At 35.7% G+C, this 22,698-nt stretch overlaps 1 protein-coding gene and 1 long non-coding RNA gene across 2 annotated transcripts in view; one reads left to right on the forward strand and one right to left on the reverse strand.

The window, feature by feature from the left end:
• Positions 1-22,698, reverse strand: part of LOC127987559 (uncharacterized) — a 1,718,354-nt gene that overhangs the window by 1,179,449 nt on the left and 516,207 nt on the right. The window contains exons 34-37 of the mRNA XM_052589927.1: positions 6,713-6,889; positions 6,298-6,459; positions 5,492-5,665; positions 2,404-2,574 (exon numbers count right to left, since the gene is read on the reverse strand). Of these exons, the coding sequence (XP_052445887.1) occupies positions 2,404-2,574; positions 5,492-5,665; positions 6,298-6,459; positions 6,713-6,889 (684 nt within the window). The remainder of the gene's footprint in view (positions 1-2,403; positions 2,575-5,491; positions 5,666-6,297; positions 6,460-6,712; positions 6,890-22,698) is intronic.
• LOC127987654 (uncharacterized) overlaps positions 1-22,698 on the forward strand; it is a 193,763-nt gene that overhangs the window by 144,360 nt on the left and 26,705 nt on the right. The window lies entirely within an intron of this gene.

Raw genomic sequence — 22,698 nt, forward strand, 5'->3', positions numbered from 1 at the left:
ACTCGCGGTGTTCTGGTGTTCAGGGCTCACGCAGAGAAAGGCGTCTCAAAACACTTGAACATCGAATTTGCTTATTTTTGCTCTTGTGCCGACAAATACATACAAAATATATGTCAAAATATCCACCTTGGAAATTATGCTCGAATAACTGTCAGTTATTTCTTAAGTGAAAGTAAACAGTTAAGGAAAAAAGGGGATGTGTATTATATTGGATGCGTTCATCGTCTCTTAAAGGGAACATGCCTAATTTAGCTACTGGCTGCTGTAATGTTAATCCAAGAAAATGAAAATGAAAATCACTCACTGCTTTTGACTGAATTACTTTGTAGTTTTAACAGTCAAACCAAAAATTATTCAGACACCAGATATAATTTTTGATATATATAGCAAAACTGTAATAATGTGAGAAATGTTGAAGGTGTCTGAATAAATGTAGGTTTGATTGTATATTTCATTTTTAAATTGAAGACTATCCAGTGCTATTTTTAATTTAATTATTTTGTTTCTGTACCTTGACATCACTTTGTGATGCATTTTGGAAACAGGAGATGAGTCCCTTTTCTAATGCACCACCTAGCTTGATAAACCCCTTCTCAAAGACTTACTGTTTGTCAATTTTATTTGGGTAACACATTCTGAATGCCAGAATTCGGCAGAATTGTAATGTTTTGGTGCTGGTTCAGGTGGGGACCAAGTATAGTTTTGAAAAGTGTGAAGTAGGGCTGTGAATCTTTGGGTAGGCAGTGATTCAATTCGATTCACGATTCATAGGTTTTCGATTCGAATCAAGAACGATTTTTGCAAATTTAGAACAATTTGATTCGATTCACAATTAAATTTGATTCAATTATAACAATTTGATTCTACACTCTTTAAGTGCATTCACAGGATTATTTAAATGCTTCCCCTTAATTCTTTAAATGCTTAGTCAGGGGGCAGTTACAGCTGCCTTTATGTTAGATGCTAGTTAATTGATGGTATGGCATTACATGGCATACGTAAAAATCTATGTAAGCCAAGATTTAAAAAAACAGAGCTTTAAAACTATTATGCATAAGCTAACATTTTGTCACCCAGGGGCCTAGCCATCATTACAGAAGTGACAGAAATGTCAAAAACAATCATTTTATGTATGCAGCCTATGTATTATCAGAATTATTACCATTTATTTTCTTTTCTTTCAATGAAATATCTTCTTTTTTATTACTTTTAATTTGCTGTAAGAAATCAAATACACTGTTCAACAATAATCATTTTTAATTTATCTTTTTTCCTAATTTTTTTTCCTGAGTTTTTCCAAATGGATATTTTATGATTCTTTTATATAGGCTACTACATTTAATTAGCTATTATTTACATTTTCTGCTCAGAATAAGGTAGAAAATATACTTTATGATAAAGTATAATAAATTATATGTCAATTAGCAATGCATCATTCATAAATGTTATGTATTTATTGTGTTTTTTCTTCTTAACGTTTCATCAGTTCATTCTGCTTTTATTCTGTTTAGCTGCAGATAAAGCCTGGCACGTCTATGAGAGAGAGATCACTTCTCTTTCAGTGTGAAAACTTCTTTATCTCATTTTCACAAAATAAAATGCTATAACCTCTCCCCTCCATCAGTGAATGATGATCCTTAGAGAAAACTCGCCAGATGTCTGTTTCTAAAGCAACAAACATTACATTCATGCATCTGATTATCAGATAAACCTTGCGCTCTTATTTCAAGGCCGTTGTTAATGCTGTGATTATTTTAACAGTTTCCTTCGTACATTCGGTTCATCAGCATTGTTAAAACACATTTAACATTCAATGGAACTGAGCGTGTGCTTTAGACACTTACATTTCTACTCCGTCCATGTAATAAATACAGCTTTCAACTGCTCAGGTAACACCGTCGGTAAGATTCAGAGAACCACTGACAAACTACAGAAAAGTAAAGCTACTTCACTTTAGTATTACTGGCCACGAGTCCTGAGACTAGATCACACGTCATCAGCTGCGTCAGAGACGAACGGAGCGTGAGCGCAACCCTGAGACAGTCTCAAGCGGTAAACAGTGGAGCGCGTGAAGGAGAGAAGCGACACGAACATTGTTCAAGGTCAACATTATTTTGTGCTTGTAGTATTGAATGTGTATATATTTTGAAAGCGTCTAATCACTATAGAAATCACGATTCATTCATTTCTTAGCGTTTTAAATCAATTACTGTCTGAAATCGTTGATTCACGATTCAAAAATCATGTTTCATGATCGATGCATAAACATCATCAGGGTTTGTAATCAATGCATCGAGAAAACGAGTGAATCGTTACACCCCTAGTGTGAAGACAAATAGACGTCAAATAGAGGACTGTAACATTACTAGTCATGTAACATGTGAAATTATGTAAGATACTCACTTCAGTGTGTTGAGTGTACAGTGTTTATCCTGCAGTAGAGCAGAGATCTGATTCACTCCTGTGTCTCCTAGTTCATGTTTACTCAGATCCAGCTCTCTCAGGAGTAACGGGTTTTTACCCACAATTCCAGTCACATACTGACAGCCTTCATCTGCAGCAGGACCCAAAAACCTGCAGAAGAGAAGATGAAGCTGGAATCAATTCAATGTGCATTACATCACAAAACATTTAAAGATTATCAAACACTGTTTGTAACCAAAAGCTCTAGTTCAAGTTTAAACAGCTGAACATTTAAATATACAAATCATTCTTCAGAAATATTTCAAAGTAAATTTAAAAGAAACTTTGATATTTTGATGCCGGCTCTTCCTATTATTATGTAGCAGAATTCACCAAACACTGGATGCTGATCCACTAACAGAGAACATGATCTGGGTTCAGATCATCACGGGATTAGGGGTGGGTAGGAAAGTGACTAGCAGTATTATGTTGTTCCATGATATGGATTTTGCTATTTGGAAACAGTTATATATTCATGAATTATAATTTTGCATTTATATAGTATTGTTCAATTTCATACACTTTTAGCAAATTTGAACACAATTGATGATAAAGAGTCAAGGCTGAATGTTTTTGTCCTCTGTGTGCTACACAGACATTAGTAATCAAACACCGAGCATCGTAACAGACCAAACTAATAAAGCACAGATCACCTGCTCCAGTGGTTCCCAAACTGAGGGATGGTGAACAGTCAGCAGATTATTTTATAAAATAAACCTCTGCCGGGTGATGAAGACTACACTGTATAATTTCACCGCTTATCAAGTAAATAATTGAACACAAAATATTAATCTGACCTATTTTAATAACTCAACATTTGCGCTCAGTTATCAGTTGTAGCAGTTCTGGTTGTATCAATAACAGACCACTAGATGAAGCGACTGATGAATCAGAGTTGTATTGCAGGGAGTCATGTAGAAATATAAGTGAACAATGCATGGTTCTGCTCTGAGTGTCTACACCAGATGCGAGCAGCTCGATTTGACAAAAGCAAACAGAGCTCATTGATGTTTTCTGTTGTGGATATGACAAGACAAATCCATGACAGTAAACTGATGCCCGTACTCTTTCTGATGAACCCCGGCGCTCTGACACAAAGAACAATTTCAAAAATATTAAGCAGCGCAAATGTTTACAACATTGACAATAATCAGAAATGGTTCCTGGGCAGAAAATCTTCATATTAGAATGATTTCTGAAGGATCATGTGACTCTGAATGATGGAGGAATGATGATGAAAAATCAGCTTTGATTACAGTAATACGGTAGCCTATATGTTAAAACATCCAAATAGATCATTTAAATTGACAATATTGCACAATATTATCACAATCACTGTACTTTAGTTTTAATTACAAAAATTCTTTAGCCCTGGTGAGCATATGAGACTTAAAAAAAAATAAAAAAAGAAGGGGGTGGGGCCTACTAAAGGGGGGGTCACAAAAGGTTTGGGAACCACTGGACAACTCAAACACACAATATTTAATTTAATTCATACAGACCTACCTTATGTTGCACATTTGCACTTTTTGAGTAAAACAATGGCATAATAAAAAAAAATACTTTTCAGTTCTATCTCCAATCCCTAATTTTTTCTAGTTATGTAAAGTTAAAATATTTTGCCATGAATGTTTTTTTTTCTCATATCACAATATAATATCAATATCTCCTGGACAGTGTAAAATATTGTGATATTAATTTTAGCTCATATCGCCCACCACTACTCTGGATAGTTTTATTTATCTGATGTCTGTCTATGCACAATTATCACGGATCCTCTCCTGACACACATCACATGTTTGTGGTCTGTGATTGATCTGCTGTAGTAGATCTACAGTGTTGTGAATCTGAGCTTGATGGAAATTAATGTACAGAGCATTCAGTAATATTTAAACAATCAGGATAATAAATCACACTGAATATGTTTTTCATGAGAAATGTCCACAATAACACAATCATAAATGTTAACTATCGAGGCACCAAACTTCTAAACACCAGCACATCTAGTGACCCAAAATGTCAGATTAAGCTGTAACTTTTAACACAACTAAACTGTGCTGACATTTATCATCAAAACAACAGCAGCTGCAGCATCTCATCTTTCATGTTTGATCATTTTCAACAACAAATTGTGTACCTACTGAATAAGTGTAATAATATAATTTATACTACAGGGCCACTGAATGCTTGAATCTAATTGGCTGTCGAACATTATTTTTCTGGGAAACGCACGGTGAACGTAGTTCCAGGCAGCTCTCTTGACCTCATTACAGTTCATATCACTTCACATATAGTAAAGCTGTTATAACAGTAGTTACAGGACTGCGCTAACACCACCCCAGTCCAGTGGATAAGACACACGTCTGTGGTGTGGGAGACCCGGGTTCGAATCCACTGTGAGACACCAATGTGTCCCTGAGCAAGACACTTAACCCTTAGTTGCTCCAGAGGCGTGCGACCTCTGACATATATAGCAATTGTAAGTCGCTTTGGATAAAAAGCGTCAGCTAAATGAATAAATGTAAATGTAAAAACAACATCATGACAGATGATTTTCTGGAAGTAAACACACATGACATTTCTCATTAGCGAGGTAATAACAGCTGTTTAGAGACACTGCTGCAGAACACTGTTGAGGGAAGCACAGAGGAAGCCTAATTCACACAAGCTCTCTCTCTCTCTCTGTGCGTCTCTGTCTCTCTCCCTCTCTTTTTAATAACTTCATTAATAACTGCATTAGAATGCCATCAAAGGTTCAAGCCTCCATTACCAGCTTTAAAATCATGTTTTAGATTCAGCAAAAGAGGCATTGGATGAGATGCGGAACAAATTATCCTACTCACAACAGTGATTCAAGTACAAAACCCAGATGAATCCCTTTAAATCTATCATCTGATTGATGTCTTTAGGTGTGGCAACCGCAGTATAAGCTAAATAATTGACTCGAGGCCATTAAATTATTAGAAAAATATAATATAAATAACTCAAATGTGTATCATTTATTCAGCATTATTTCATCAGGTCTCACCTCAGAGTCTTGAGTTGACAGTTTGGATCCTGTAGTAAATCACTGAGCTGCTTCACTCCTGATTCTCCAGGATCATTTCCTGTGAGATCCAGCTCTATCAGGTGTGAAGGGTTTGATCTCAGAGCTGAAGACAGAGCTTTATAACCTTCTTCACTGATACTGCAGTCTGAAAGTCTATTAGAAAAATATGTTATTCTTCATTATAACACAGATTGTCATAGAAGTACATGTTCTAGAATGAAGAAAAAAAAAAAAGCACTACAGACATTTTTGCCTGAATTGACTCTTTTCACAGTAAAGCTGGGTAAAGTTATATATTGGTGAACGTAATCTGCAATTCTTGCATTTTAATTTCCCACAATTATAACCTTCAGTTGCAATCAAAATTACTCAGTCCCTCAGAGACTGCAGTACTTTACCAATACAAGCTTTTCTGAAGATCCAGGATAAAAAAAAAAATTGCTGATGCATATTAAAAAAAGAGCTATTGTCAATATAATGTAACATTTGAGTTATAAGATTTTTTAATAACAAAATTATGTAACTTTATTATAACCTTCAGTAATACTGCAATCTGAAAGTCTTCAGAAAGACTAAATAAAACACATTAAAACATTTATTACACCATTAGGATATTAACATTTCCCATCATCTCCAAAAATCAATCTGTTTGGCAATATTTTATAAATGCATCTACACCAACACAAAAATTTCACATTACTGACCCATTCCTTGTGACACAGCGTCAGTTTATATACCAGCTAGAGCTTTACATTGATTTATGTTTAAATTAACCAAATTCAGACCTGAGTATCTGTAGTGTCTGTGAATTTCTCAGCAGACTGGAGATTTCTGTCACTCCAGAGTCTCCTATTTGATTCCTGCTCAGATCCAGCTCTCTGAGGTTTGAATTAAACGCTGATGCCAGAGCAGCACAACCTTCATCTGTAATACTGATGCAGTTTAACCTGTAGAAGAGAGAACATTGATTGACTGAGATGAGACCCTCGAACAAGAACTGAACCCCAACTGTTCCTCAGCGCCGCAGGTGTGTGTGTGTGTAAGATAGAGTGTGTGTGTGTGTGTGTGTGTTAAATGCAGATGTTCAGAGTATGGGACACTATATTTGGCCACACGTCACATCCTTTCCTTTTCTTTTCCTGAAAGTAAACCGTAATCTTTAATCTGACTGTAACTGCTGTAGAGTATAATGATACTAACTGTAGTTTCTCCAGCTTGAATTGTGTGTTCATCAGTAGATCACTGAGGTGTTTCACTCCAGAGTCTCCTAGTAGTTTATTCCAGCTCAGGTTCAGTTCTCTCAGGTGTGATGGGTTTGATTTCAGAGCTGAAGTCAGGATGAGACACTGTTTCTCTGTAATCCTGCAATCATACAGACTGAAGACAGAAAGAGAAAACACAATGAATCAGACACGTTATGTTCATGAAGTCACAGCAGAACAACCTTCTTCTATTAAATAACAGCATCTTAATCTACATTGAGAGAAAGAGAGAAGATAGAAGAAAACTATTTAATAAAGTCACAATGTCTTGATAAAACAAAAAAACAGAGGAAGAGTGTCTGAACATCTTTGGATAATTTTCCACAATTTGGTCTTCAAAACAGAAAAACAAACAAGTTGTTCATTTAATAAAATAATTGACACTTCTCATGATTTATGTACAATTTCTCCTGATTTTTGATAGAAATACAACAAAGTTTTAATTCCCCACAACTTTGTGTGAAAGGTGTTAAAATCTTTCATATCTTTTTATTTCTGTCATATAATTCTTATTTCATCTTTTGTCTAAAACTGATCATATTGTCTAAAATAAAAGTCCTGACTGCTGTGTATTTGTGTTTAAACTGATTCTGGTCTGCACATCACTACAACGTAAATGCATTCGCTCTGCTCTGTCCAGTGACTTGATCAGCTTTGCTACACAGATTCAACTTTGCACATCTAAATAAAACTGTAGGTTTGTCTGTGTGTGTAGATGTGAAGTACAGTAATATTTCTCTGAAACAGGTCAGACTGAAGAAACAATGCCTGCACAGAATAAAGCCCAGTCTGGACCGGTTCTGTTCAGTTGTGTTACACATTCATTAATCTGGTGTTTGATGACAGAGAGATGATATGAAGCATCAATAAACACTATGAATATGTTCTGATACAGCAGCACAGAACTATTCTGTTGTGTCCCATTAATAAACACAATGAAAACAGTTCTGTCCCACTGGATAAAAGAGAAATGTATGTGTATTTTTGGTATTATTAACTGAAATGATTGGATATTGGGTTGTGTATTTGACCTGCTGTATGAGCAACAAGAAACACTCATTACAACTTTCAAATGTTTAGATCACACAACAACTAACTTTACAAGTAAAATATACAGTACAGAATATAGACAGATTAACTATACAAAAAAATTATATATGAATATGTATTTATATATATATATATATATATATATATATATATATATATATATATATATATATATATATATATATATATATATAGTCATCCAAAAATATTTTTAATGATATCCGGGTCGCAGTCGATCGGGTCGTTTGATATAAATATGCACTGATGCTCTCCAGACTCAGAGAAACACCTCCTTCATTCATAACCACCTCTAACCTAAACTCCTGTTGCCCCAGCAGTGACAGTGGAAACCAGACTGACCCTGCCTTTATGAAATTACATTGAAATATAGAAACATGCATACACATACACACATATACTTTTTTTTTAAATTAGACTTAGACTTCAATCCTCAGTTTGTAGTCAGTAAACATGATCACATTCAGCAGTCACAGCAGAAGTTAGAGACACTTTTAACTGAAGTCTATTCAAAAATTGTATGAATCTACTCTAAGAAGGTTGGAAGCTGTATTAAAGACAAACAATGTTAAACACATTAATAAAATACTGGCTATTTCTAATGTGTTCACAGTATTTTCTCCAACCCCTGTTCACTTAAAGGGATAGTTCACCCAAAAATGAAAATTACTCCATGATTTACTCACCTTCAAGACATCCTAGATGTATATGAATTTCTTCTTTCAGACAAATATAATCAGAGTTATATTAAACATGTCCTTGCTCTTTTAAGCTTTATAACGTGGGGTTGGACTCAAATGAGAATTAAAATAGACGACTGTAACATTACTAGTCATGTAACATGTGAAATGATGTAAGATACTCACATCAGTGTGTTGAGTGTACAGTGTTTATCCTGCAGTAGAGCAGAGATCTGATTCACTCCTGTGTCTCCTAGTTCATGTTCACTCAGATTCAGCTCTCTCAGGAGTAACGGGTTTTTACCCACAATTCCAGTCACATACTGACAGCCTTCATCTGCAGCAGGACCCAAAAACCTGCAGAAGAGAAGATGAAGCTGGAATCAATCCAGTGTGTATCGCATCACAAAACATTTAAAGATTATCAAACATTGTTTGTAACGAAAAGCTCTAGTTCAAGTTTAAACAGTTGAACATTTAAATATACAAATATTTCAAAAAAGTCAAAAGTAAATTATTTAAAAAGAAACTCGTGGGACAAAAGCTCACTAGATCATGATTCTCAAAAATCTGAAGATCTTTCTGGCTTTTAAGCAGGAGATGAGGAAAGTTAGCAAAGAGATAACTAGCTTGTGACAGCTAAGCATTCATAGTGATATATTTAGTTGCCGGCTCTTCCTATTATTATGTAGCAGAATTCAACAAACACTGGATTACTGAACCACTAACAGAGAACATGATCAAGGTTCAGACCATCTCTGGATAGTTTTATTTAACTGATGTCTGTAATGATGCAACAGTAATTCTGCTCATTATACAGGTTCAGACGTGTGTGTGTGTGTGTGTGTGTGTGTGTGTTATCACTGATCCTCTCCTGACAAACATCACATGTTTGTGGTCTGTGATCGATCTGCTGTAGTAGATCTACAGTGTTGTGAATCTGACCTTGATGGAAATATATGTACAGTGCATTCAGTAGGGCTGTGTATTGCCAAGAATCTAGTTACGATACAGATCACGATATAGATCGTGATATATTTACAGATGTATCTAAATGCCTACATGCCATAATGGATAGTCATCGCATGTATCAGAATAAGGCTATCTATTTGCTCGCACACGAACAGGTCCGTTTCATCTCAGAGACGCATTCTGTCTTTGCGCTTGGCAAATTCCGCCAAGTAAATAGCAAATCCGTCATGGCACGAACACAACTGGCTCTTAAAGGGAATGGAAGATGACACTCTGATTGGTTTATTGCATGTTACGCCCAAAAAACACCCATTACTCATTAAGAGAATAGAGACAACCAGTTTAGACCATGCGCAAACCGTTTTTCCGTCGTTAAAATAGCAAAAGTGGATTTGGACACTCCCTGATTGCACCTGTGCTGTGCGCTTTACACTTTGCGTTTAGATCGTCAAAATAGGGCCCATAATCTGCCTTGGGCCTTGGTATTATAAAGAATAAGATCCTGAATATATTACAGTTGGTTTAATACCTTTATCTCAAATGGTGTCAGAGTTGAATTAATTTAAGTGGGTACAGTATATAAAATATTTGAAAAATATGGATTCAGTACTGTATATAAAACAATAAAGGCATAATCTGAAAAACTAAGCCTTGTGCATTATACTGAATAATATTCTGTATATTTTACAGTTGGTTTAATCGAGTGCAGCATTAGTTCAGTCAGGCCACGGAGGCATAGGCTGTGACCAGTTGATGCGGTCAGCTGTCAAATCACTCCAAATCACTACCACTCTCCTATTAGACTCGGGACATATATATGTGGCACCACTGCTTGCTTATTATGCTCAACGGCTCATAAACCCTACCTCCCTCCCCATTATAAGCATGAGCATATTACTGTGCACCTTCTGGTTGTCGTCTTTTTTGTTTCAGATCACTAAGGCTTTCAAAATCTTAGCTGGCATGCACCTCAATGCTAAGAGACACTCATCCTCATAACCAGACTACAGGATAGACGTCCTACTGCCACATCCACATGATTATCACTGTTTGCTTTAAAGACATTACTAAAAGTCTTAATTATCATGTATTTCTAAACTCGTGGTTCTGGGGGCTTAATGTTAAAGCTCTTGTAGTTCAATTATTCTCGGAGCAAGAACCCCCATAAGGAACCATATCGCCAAAGATAATTTGTGTTCAATAAACTCAAGTAAACATGCCAAAGTGGTTCCTGTCTAAAAATACATTTATCAAATGCTGTTGTCATTTAATGGATTTATATTATTGCATACTTTAAAAGTTGTAAAGTTCTAGTTTTTAATTCCCTAGAAATTAAGTAAATGTTAACTATTGAGGCACCAAACTACTGAACACCAGTACATCCAGTGACTCAAAATGTCTGATTAACCTGTAACTTTTAACACAACTAAACTGTGCTGACATTTATCATCTTTCATGTTTGATCATTTTAAACAACAAATTGTGTACCTTGCTGAATTAGTGAAATAATGTTATTCTATAATACACTATAATACACATACCATATTTTCCGGACTATAAGTCACACTTTTTTTCATAGTCTGGCTGGTCCTGCGACTTATAGTCAGGTGTGACTTATTTATCAAAATTAATTTGACATGAACCGAGAGAAATGAACCATTCTAATTAACCATTAGAAAACATTACCATCTCCAGCCGCCAGAGGGCGCTCTATGCTGCTCAGTTCTCCTGTAGACTACACTGAGCATCATAGAGCGCCCTCTCGCGGCTGGAGATGGTAATGTTTTCTCTTGTTTCTAAATAAATGCGACTTATAGTCCAGTGTGACTTATATATGTTTTTTCCTCATCATGACGTATTTTTGGACTGATGCGACTTATACTCAGGTGCGACTTATAGTCCAAAAAATACGGTACACACACACACACAGAGAAATTTTAAATATGTATTATTGATTGTGTATTATTTCATCATGTCTCACCTCAGTGTGTTGAGTTGACAGTTTGGATCCTGTAGTAAATCACTGAGCTGCTTCACTCCTGATTCTCCAGGATCATTTCCTGTGAGATCCAGCTCTATCAGGTGTGAAGGGTTTGATCTCAGAGCTGAAGACAGAGCTTTATAACCTTCTTCAGTGATACTGCAGTCTGAAAGTCTATGAGAAAATCACAGATTGTCACACAAGTACATGTTTTAGAATGAAGAAAATAAAATGATGTACTACAGGGATTTTGGCCTGAATGGACTGTTTTCACAGTAAAGCTGGGTAAAGCTATATACTGGTGAACTCAAACTACATCAAATGCTATTTTTATTTTTTTGCAGTTTTATTTTTCCACAATTATAACCTACAGTTGCAATCAAAATGCTGCAGTACTTTAGAAATACAAGCTTTTCTGAAGATCCAGGATAAAATCTAAATTGCATCTATAACAGTTCAGTTTTAAAAGCCATATATTAAAAGTCATAATGTCAATATATAACCTTATATAATGTATTATTTTTGAGTTATAAGATTTGAATAACAGAGCTATGTCACAATTATTCAACCCTTATTATGTTGGCTTGGCAACTTTTTGTTTAGCTCTTGACTCACCGAAGTATACTATATATAGTGTCCCTTCTTTAATTTTTCAGTAGTGTGATAACTTAAAATATGTTGTCAGTACTATTAAAATAACATTAAATTGAATGGTATTTAGGAGATTATGGTTTTTGCATGACTTATTTCGCATTCAGCTAGACAACCCTGTCGTAGCTGTTATCATAGCCTAGGCTTTTTATTAAAAAAAGAAAACAGCAAGGGACCATGGAAAAAGACTGTTGCAGGTGTATTTTTTATGGTATTATTATTTTTTATTTTTTGCAGCGGGGCAACTCCAGAATGTTGGGCACACAAGTACTGTGGCTCTTTTGCCCCATGGCCAAGATGGCCAAGCCAACATCAAAGTTAGTTCACTAACTTTTAATTCTAGTTTAACGTTGCTGTTTTACTTGGCAGTCTAAAGCCTCCAGGTTTTCATCCAAAATATCTTAAATTGTGTTCCAAAGACGAACAAAGCTTCTACGGGTTTGGAACGACATTCATTTTGGAGTGGAGTATCTCTTATTTGCATGGTGGGGAATAAAAACACAATTATGTCTTAAGAAACTATTAAAACAGAATTAGCTTGAGCTGTTACACAGAGTCAACCCATGCATGTGCTGAAGTCAACAGAGATCTCACAACGTTATGGAGAAGCTGTAGAGAATATACAACTGTATTACTTTAGAAAGTCTTTAAAGGCTGTAAGAAGATTTCCAAGACATTAAAAACTCTAAGCCTTATTCCTTATCTTAAATTATGTCGTACCAGAAAACCTTTTTAGGGTGTTGAAGAAAAAACAATAAACCATATATGGTGACAACACCTCCCTTTATAAATCATGTGAATGTATAATGTCCTCACCGAAATCATGGAAAAAGAAAGGAGTACTGACTGAGAAGCCATTCTGTGGTCTCACTAAACAGATCAGCACTCTTTTTTTTTTTTTTTTAAACGCTCTCGGTACAGCGCATGGTTTGCCTAATCTTCCAGCATAGCCAGATCAGTCATGACACTATAGCCACATTTCAAATGACTTCCTGGCTACATGCAAAAAATGGCTTCTTATTATTTTTGTCTTGTTTTTTGATAAAACAATCAAGATGAATTTACTATATAAGCAAAATATATATTTAGTCTTGTTTCCTGGGGGGATAAAAAAAAAGACTAAATATCTTATCTAACTTGAACTATTAATTTATACATTTAGTATTTGCAATTAAAGGACACGGGAAAGACGCAGCAGCACTTTCTTTTTGTAGTATTGCCATTCTAGCACTAGATTCTCTGCTTAAGCATGCTCAGAGTTGTGCTTATATTTACACACATTCCTATGTTAAAGTATAAGATGGAAGATCCCACACTTTGCATGAGACTGTTCTTACGCACTCATTACACACACATCTGTGTGTATGTACTGTTGATAAATGAGGGCCCTGTAATGTAGAGTTTATGCTGGAATTAAAGCCTGCAAATTTCCAAAATTTAAATGAAAAAAACACTATTGTCACAAAACTTACCTCAGTATCTCTAATTTGCAGTTTATATTCTCCAGGCCAGTGCAGAGTAGCTTCACTCCATAATCCTGCAGATTATTATTGTTCATGTTCAGCTCTTTCAGATTGGTATCTGATCCAAGAACTGAAGCCAGAGCTGGACAGCTTTTGTCAGTTAAGCCACAATCATTTAGCCTAAAAGAGAAATAAATCAAATTACAAGGTTTCGATACATGAAATACATTTGTTAAATACAAAAAAATCTATTTATACTTATTATTTTTAGATTAACAGTAAATATACTGCATATATATTAGAATTGTATTGATTCAAATTTCCTACATAAAACAAACTAGCATGCTTCAATAAAACTTTTTTAATAACAGGTAGCAAATTAATAACAGGCTTATATCATTTATGGCAATGAGTTATATATTTAAAAGTGCTGCTCTATCTTGATGAGTTTCTTTGTTGTTTGTAGTTAGAATATTCTTATTTTTTCGTTACTTTTGTTTGAAAGTATAATTTTTCCATAAGCATAGCACATACCCAACTGTACCGTAACCGTGACCATAAAACTGTGATACAAACCGAACCATGGAAAAGTTGAACCGTTTCACCCCTAGTATCAATGTAGATTGATGCAATTTTAAGATGAGAACAAAACATGACAACATATATTAAATAACTTACAGAGCTCGTTTGCAGGTTTTGATGACTGCTGATAATCTAATGAGACACTCGTCTGATTTCTTGAATTTCTGAAGCTCAAACTCCTCCAACTCCTCGTCTGATGTCAACAACACAAAGACCAAAGCAGACCACTGGACCGGTGAAAGATCAGCAGATGAGAGACTTCCTTTGCTAAGGTGGGTCTGAATGTCTTTCACCAGAGTTTGGTCGTTCAGTTCATTCAGACAGTAGAACAGATTGATGGATCTCTCTGGAGACAGATTAGACTCTAATTTCTGCTTGATGTACTGAACTATTTCCTTTTTGCTTTGCTCATTTCTATCTTGCTGGGTCAACAGACCCTGTAAGAGTCTCTGATTGGACTGAAGTGACAAACCAAGGAGGAATCGAAGAAAAAGATCCAGGTGTCCATTATCACTCTCTAGTGCCTTGTCCACTGCAGTCTTGAGCAAATCAATCATGGTTTCACTTTTGTTTTCCTGTTCTGTAGAGTCTTTATCAAACACATATTTCTTGTTGATGTCTAGAAACAGATGTGCATAAAGGGCTGCAATAAACTCTTGAATGCTCAAGTGAACGAAGCAGTACATGGTACCAAGAAGGATCCCTGTTTCCTCCTTAAAGATCTGGGTACACATGCCTGAGTACACTGATGCCTTATAGACGTCAATACCACAGGCTTCCAGATCTGTGTCATAGAAGATCACATTGTTTCTTTCCAGCTGATCAAATGCCAGTTTCCCCAGTGAAAAGATGGCATCTTTATCCCAGGAAACGTCTGGTGTATGTTCTCCATCATACTTTCGTCTGCTCTGCTGGATCTGAAATCTGAGGAAGTGTGTGTACATTTGTGTCAGAGTCTTAGGAGTGTCTTCAGTATTTGACTCCTGCAGTGTTTTGGAGACATCATCAGTCTGATTGTTTTTCACAACATTATTTAGTTTCTCCTCTAAAATGTTCTGGAGAACAGTGGCTGAAATCCAGCAGAAGACTGGGATGTGGCACATGATAAAGAGACTCTTTGATTGTTTAACATGATCAATGATTTCTTTAGCCTGATTCTCATCCGTGAATCTTTTTCTGAAGTACTCCTCCTTTTGTGCATCATTGAATCCTCGTATCTCTGTCAGCCGGTCGATACAGTCAGGAGGAATCTTACTGGCAGCTGCTGGTCTGCTGGTGATCCAGATGAGAGCAGAAGGAAGCAGATTTCCCTTGATGAGGTTTGTCAGGAGAACATCCAGAGAGGCTGGTGATGAAACATCAGACCACGTCTCATTATCCTTAAAGTTTACAGGAAGACGACATTCATCCAATCCATCAAGGATGAACAAGACTTTGAATTGATTTCTTCTCGTAAGGTTCAGTCCTTTTGTCTCTGGGAAAAACTGAGTTATAAGGTCCATCAAACTTAGTTTTTCTTTCTCCTTTAAGTTAATCTCTCTGAATGGAAGAGGAAATATGAAGCTGATATCTTGATTTTCTTTTCCTTCGGCCCAATCCAGAACAAACTTCTGCACAGAGACTGATTTTCCGATGCCAGCAACTCCTTTTGTCAGTACAGTTCTGATCTGCTTGTCTTGTTCAGGTGCTTCAAACAAATGTTTGCACTCAACCTGTATCTCCTGTGATTCATGACGTCTGGAAGCAACTTCAATCTGTCTCACCTCATGTTCAGTATTGACCTGTTCACTACAACCCTGAGTGATATAGAGGTCTGTGTAGATGTTCTTCAGAAGTGTAGAGTCTCCTTGCTTTGCAATTCCTTCAGACACACATTGATACTTCTTCTTTAGGCTACACTTTAGCTGATGAATGAAGATCAGTTCATCTAAACAGAAACAAAAATACAGATATTGTTTAGTCTTATTTTCTCTCTACATATCAGTGGGTTGATCCAAAATGAGCATGTGCCTGCGGTCACCCGCAGTTGCCCGCGGTTACGAGTCATCCAAAAATATTTGTAATGATATTCGGGTCGCGGTTGGTCGGGTCGTTTGGAATAAAAGTGCCAATTAAACCCTTGTAATTAATATAGTACTAGACACAATTTTGAAATACATAGGCCTATACTTTATTGGCTGAATAACTGGTGAAGATGAAGCACGAGCTCAGTCTGCATGTAGAGGTGGAAGCGGCACGAGAAAAGGTGAAGACGCTGTTTTTGGTAAAACATGATTTTGACGACTTCATTAAGTTTTGTTTTATAGAAAACTCTTTTTAACCCTCTGGAGTCGATTAACGCATATACACGTTATGAGTAATTTTCTCCTGATAAGCACGAAAAGAACTTAAATTACACTTTCAGTTTTAATCATACACAGGCACGTGCACACATAGACATCAAAGGGGGCTTGAGCACCTGCCCTTTTTATTCCTGGAGAGAAAGTGCCCTTTTTTCTGGGGTGTTTTTTTTTTTTTTTAAATAATATATATTCCTGTTTGCGCACAGCTTCCCTGTCAAACAAATATATTTATTGAAGAATAGTATATCTAAATATCAGGTCAGGAGTTCTGAAGCGCTCATTGAGCTGATGATACTGCACATGTGTGATTCAGTGTGAAGCAGACTGACTCACAGCTCGTCTGAACCGAACTGATTCTTTTGGTGATTGATTCTGAACTGATTCTGTGCTTATGTTATAAGAGCGGGTAAACTGAAGGCTTGAATTAAGGGCAGTCATCGCTAATGACATTACATCGAACGCAAAGAACCGGTGAACCGTTTTTTTTTTTAACTGGTTTATTTGATCGAATTGTCCGAAAGAACCGGTTCACTTGAGCACCTGCTCCTTTGCCCCAAAAGTGCCCTTTTGTCAAAGCAAAATTTCCTTTTGTAATATTTGTAATATAAAATTTGTAATAACATACCCTTTTGTGAATGCCTGCCAACCCCCAATCATAATATTATTACAATTTATTAATAATAATTTAGTCGTAAATAAATGACCAATATGATGACCTTTCACCTGACCGGGAAAATTCCTCAGGCCGCACGCGCATTTTTAATTGTATTTTCAGAACCGTGGCAGCTGGTAAGTGGTGTTTCATTCTCAGTGAAGTGATTTTGATGTTTATATAAGTAACACTAGCGTGCTGTTTGAGGGAGAGAGGTTTCACAGGCATCGAGGGGTCTGGTCTTTTTTATGTTATTTGACTAAACTTTTAATATATTACAGTACTTATTTATTTTTTTAACACGTTGAGTGCCTTAAAAATAATTATCACAACACTGGTAAGGATTATTCAGAATTTCTCATTCTCTGAATTATCATTATAAAAATTCAGGAATTAATTATATAATTATATTTTAAATGTGACGCAAATTTTTTTTCTACAATAGCAACAGTGTTTACAACAGCAAGACCACATTAGCCTGTAAACTCAATAATATCTCTCTAGAAATTAATGTAAAAATATCAGTCAATAAAAAATGCATGATATACCTGACATCAAAGTGCAGTGTGAAGGATATGAATAACAAATGTAGCCTGTCATTTGTTTACATTGCAAAGGTGTTCAATTTTAGACAATAACAACTACAACAGTAATAATAATATTAATCACTATATTCCAGTGGATCAGTTTTTTATGTTTTGTATCAATATTTAAGGTGGACTTATTGATTAGGTGCAAGAGTAGTAGTGATGGTTAAAATAATAGATTAATGTTGGAACAGAGAAGAAAAAGCCATCAGGTTGGGACAATTTAAGACATTTCAGTTTCTAATCCCAGAGCTATTATTATTTTAAACTTAAAATTGTCTTCTCTATTGTTTCTTTGCTTCAAAGCATTTGCTGCTGTATCAATACATAACCATCCATATCGATACGTGAATCCGCAAGGAATGCATCACAATATATTGCTGTATTGATATTTTGAACAGCGCCATTTAAAACCTTGTTCCATGTGCCCCTTTTATACTTTGAGCACCTGCCCCTCCAAAGGTCTCTGCACGGCCCTGATCATACAGATAAGAGTAATACATCAATCGAATCTGTAAAGGGTCTACTTTTTTTGAATACAGACATAATAACAACAGAACTTTGTGCACTTATAAATAAAGATAACAAACAAGGTGTGCTGTCTGCAGCCTTTGTGTGCGCTGATCTTCATTTACAAACACGTCATTAAAATGAACTGTAACTCCGTGAATACTCAACGAAGAGATATCTATAGAAAGCCTGACATGTCTACTTTTAAACTAAACAAGTGCTGCCGAAAACAAATATTCTGTGATAAAGTAATCCATATGAAAACAATGCGATGTCTGTTTTTCACGTCTCCCTTCATTATATCTAATGTGACCACGCCCCGCGCTGAACGCGCTATTCAGATTCAAACTGAAGTGCGCGGCTTGAATACACCCACACAGAAGAAAAAGCAGCCAGACTGTTCTTCAAATTCTTTTATTTTACTGTTTGCTTCGCGATGAGAGGAATAAGACATAATTCACCCCAAAAAGATGTGATGTGGTTGAGGATTTGAGAAATGGATTTCCTCAGAAAAAAAGAATGAAGCTCTTTATTCAGCAGAGATCATAAACATGAGTAAGTCTCTTTTTATTTATTTATATACTTGTACTAGTTTTCACATAACGTGTAAACATTTTACTAGTTAGATTTTTCCAGACTTTTTCCAAAATATAATTCCTGACTAAATGTATAATCAAGTGAAACATTATGAAGTTTCAGTAACAATATAACTACAATACTATACCATTCAAAAGCTTGATGTAAATAATATAAATGTAACAAATAAATGTAACCGTAACAAATGTAATAATGCTGTTCTTTCAATTTATCCCCCCTAATAAACCTGAAAAAAAAATGTTCTCCGCTCTTTTCAACATTATTAATAATAATAATAATAATAATAATAATAATAATGATGATAATAATAACAATAATTGTTGTTTTTTTTGTAGAAAATCAGATTGTTAAGATAAAGATTTTCGTTTTCTATAAATTGTATCTTAATTTTGATCAATGTTTTATCAATTAATTGCCCATTTTTTATAAATTAGAAGCAAATATAGCAGACAATGTAATGAGGCCGCGCCGGCACGATCACTTGCATGTGACCTGGAGGACGCCGAAACTCAGCGTGTGCCTCACAGATTTGAGAAATATAGACTATATATTACAGAAAGCTTGAAATGTCTACTTTTAAACGAAAATATTAAACTAAAATAAATAGGCTACTCTCTGATTATGTAATCCATTTGAAATTTGGGTGGCGGTAGTGCATGAACAGCTCTCTCTCCACCTTCAATACCACGACTTAGGTGCCCTTGAGCAAGGCATCGAACCCCCAACTGCTCCCCGGGCGCCGCAGCATAAATGGCTGCCCACTGCTCCGGGTGTGTGCTCACAGTGTGTGTGTGTGTGTGTTCACTTCTCTGTGTGTGTGCATTTCGGATGGGTTAAATGCAGAGCACAAATTCTGAGTAGGGGTCACCATACTTGGCTGAATGTCACTTTCACTTAGAAATGTGCATTTCTCTCTGGCGTTCATGGCGAGTCTGCATCGTAAACTTCATCTTTGCAGCAACACAGAAAACACCAGTTTATTACTAAACAATTAAATGTCTCCTTGCATATTTTCGAACCAGCAGGCCATTCTGGGTTGAGCGAGACCCCACGGAATGAGCGAGCAGAGCTTAATATATGGAGAAATGCACTCTCCGCTCACAAGCTCTGATCGGAACAAACCAGAGCCTCACTATCTGCGGAACAGAAACATCAAAATAGACATAGCCAGACTAGACTATTTTAGAACAAATTATGAGCTTATTGACGATTTTTTTTTTTTTTTATAATTCTTGACGAAATGTGAATATATTAAGGATTTTTTGTGTGTTTTTTTTTTTTTTTTTGCCTAGTTCCTGTGTCTATGGCCCAATGACGATATGATGAGCATTTACTAAATGTAAAAAATGCGGGTCAGGAAGCGGGTCGGGCACAATATTTTCTTTTCCTTTTTTTGCGGTCCGAGTTGCGGTCGGGTTAGTTGAAAATGTCGGTCGGGTGCGGGTTATTTATACATTGACCCGCGCATCACTGCTACATATAAACAGAAACAAAAACACAGATATTGTTTAATCATATTTTCTCTCTACATTTATAAGTGACAATCTAACAGATGATCACAAGTCTCTTACCTTCTAGAGTATCAGCAGCTTCATCTTGCTTCATCTCTCTCAGGAAGTAGAGCGTGAGATCAAGAGCTGCTTCTTTCATACTGCATCTGTTCTCATTAAAGTCCTTCACAAAGTACTGCATGTCCTCTTTTTGTAATATTTTCTTAAACTTTTCCAGTTCTTTCTTTAGAAATGTGATTATTTTGCTCTCAAGATCCTACAAAGACAGACAAAAATGAATGACAGAAAAAAAAAAAATCATCTATAATTGGTCAAACTTATTTATTCAATTAAAAATATTCATCAAAAATCAAGGTGAGACAAACATTAATTTGCTGTAAATACAAATAAAAATTGGTTCTAATTTTTATTTTATGGGTTCTTAAGAAAAAAATGAGAAATAAAAGTTGTCACTCTTGTTCTATTACATATGTTTATTATAACAATTAAATATTCTTGAAAATGTGTTTTATTACCTGGAAGATCTGCAGGAGACTGTCTGTAAAATTCTTGTGTTTTCTGTGAGACTGTAAATCTGGATCTAATGTTTCACACTGAAGCCTGAGAGTAAATAGAATAAATGAAATACTGCATTTTTAGAAAAATAAAAATAAACAATAAATTTATGAACTACAAGTAGCTTTCTGATTATTCTAATTATTCACTGACACATGTTCTGACAGTCTATGTTTAAAGAAAAATAAGAAACCGATCAAATACCGTTTGGTTTGTGTTGTTTCTTCACTGAAGTGTGGTCCGTCATCCTTTGACCAGTCACTCTTCACAGACACATGTGATCCTGATCTTACACTAATGACACAAAGAGAGAAGAGAAACTTTTCTACAGGAGCTTCATCTGTGTTTTATATTGACACACATTCTCTCTCGTCCTTCACAGAAACATCTGCAGAGTTTTAAAGACAGCAGTCATTCTAGAGATTTTATTTTTCATTTTCTTTTTTGACTAAAATAGAAAGCAGAAATGTGAGTGCTACACAGTTCTGACTCTATTTTAAAAGTTTATCACTTAGTTTATACAGGTTTATTACTGTATCCTTTTGACCCCGAGTCCAAGTCTGAGATGAATGTTTTACAGAGATAAGCTTTTATTTTGCAACTCTCTAACCTTTCAGATACAAACTCAAAGTTATAATTTTTCTTCTTTACTGGAACAACTTTATGTCCTGAAGTGTCAACATAAAATACAGTAATAGGTGTGGTTTATTGTATTTAATGTACAGTGTATTTAGGTGTGTGTATCTGATGTTGTACACAGGAAGCTGGCAGAGAATGCACTGCAGCTTCATAAAGCGTGCTGTACACAAGCTAACCTTTGGGTCGTACATAGCAAACATCTGAAAGTGCAGCAGTGTTTAAAATGCTTCTCTGAAAACAGACTCAGTCTTACCTCTGTTTGTGTGAGAGACTCATCTTTCCTCTCTTCTCTGTCAGACTGCAGATGAACAGCTCAACACTGAGATCTTTGTGTCTCTGAAGACGATCAGATGCTCATCATGACCTGGACATGACAATCAGATCAAGATCATGAGAGTTCAGAGGAACAAATGATGAAGAAAATAACTAGTGCTGAATCTTTGAGTTATCAAGCAATCAATATACAAATAAAATATGCTACAAATATACTGCCATGTAATAATCTCTTCAGATCACTCACAACACACTTCTTTATTTACATACACATTTCTATCGAAGCATTAAAAAAAAGAAAGAAAAAAAAAGAAGATTAATTTTGCTCGTGTTTATCGTCTCTCTACCCGGAAGAACAGGTTTGATTTGAATACTTTCGGTTTCGCGACTTAAACTGGAAGAAGGAGAAATAAAATAACACGTTTAGAATTATTCTGACTGCTACATTTGTAAAGACTTGTAAAAAAATTTAACACGTTTTAACACGTCTTTAATCGGTTTGTTTTATTAATATCTCTCTGTTTCTCTGTGGTTTTTTTCTTCGTCGACAGACAGGTATAAGTTATAACTGAACAAATCCCGCTTCATCCAGCTCTGAAACGCGTTCATCATTCTCCTAAATAAGTGTAATGGTGAAAGTATTCAGACTTACTTGCAGTAGTTCAGACGATCTTGTGCTGCAGGAACAGAATCCAGAAGTCTTTCCAACACTTCCGGTTTGTGATCGCTGTTAAACACCTGTGCGATCTTCACGATTGATGTTTGTCACCTGACACGACTTCATCTTGGAGAAAATCAAAGTCCAGTTAACAACAGATCTCGTGCATCAGCGCCACCAACTGGACAGGAATGTGAAGCACA

The sequence above is a fragment of the Carassius gibelio genome, chromosome B22 (assembly GCF_023724105.1).
Source record: "Carassius gibelio isolate Cgi1373 ecotype wild population from Czech Republic chromosome B22, carGib1.2-hapl.c, whole genome shotgun sequence".
NCBI classification, from domain to species: Eukaryota; Metazoa; Chordata; class Actinopteri; order Cypriniformes; family Cyprinidae; genus Carassius; species Carassius gibelio.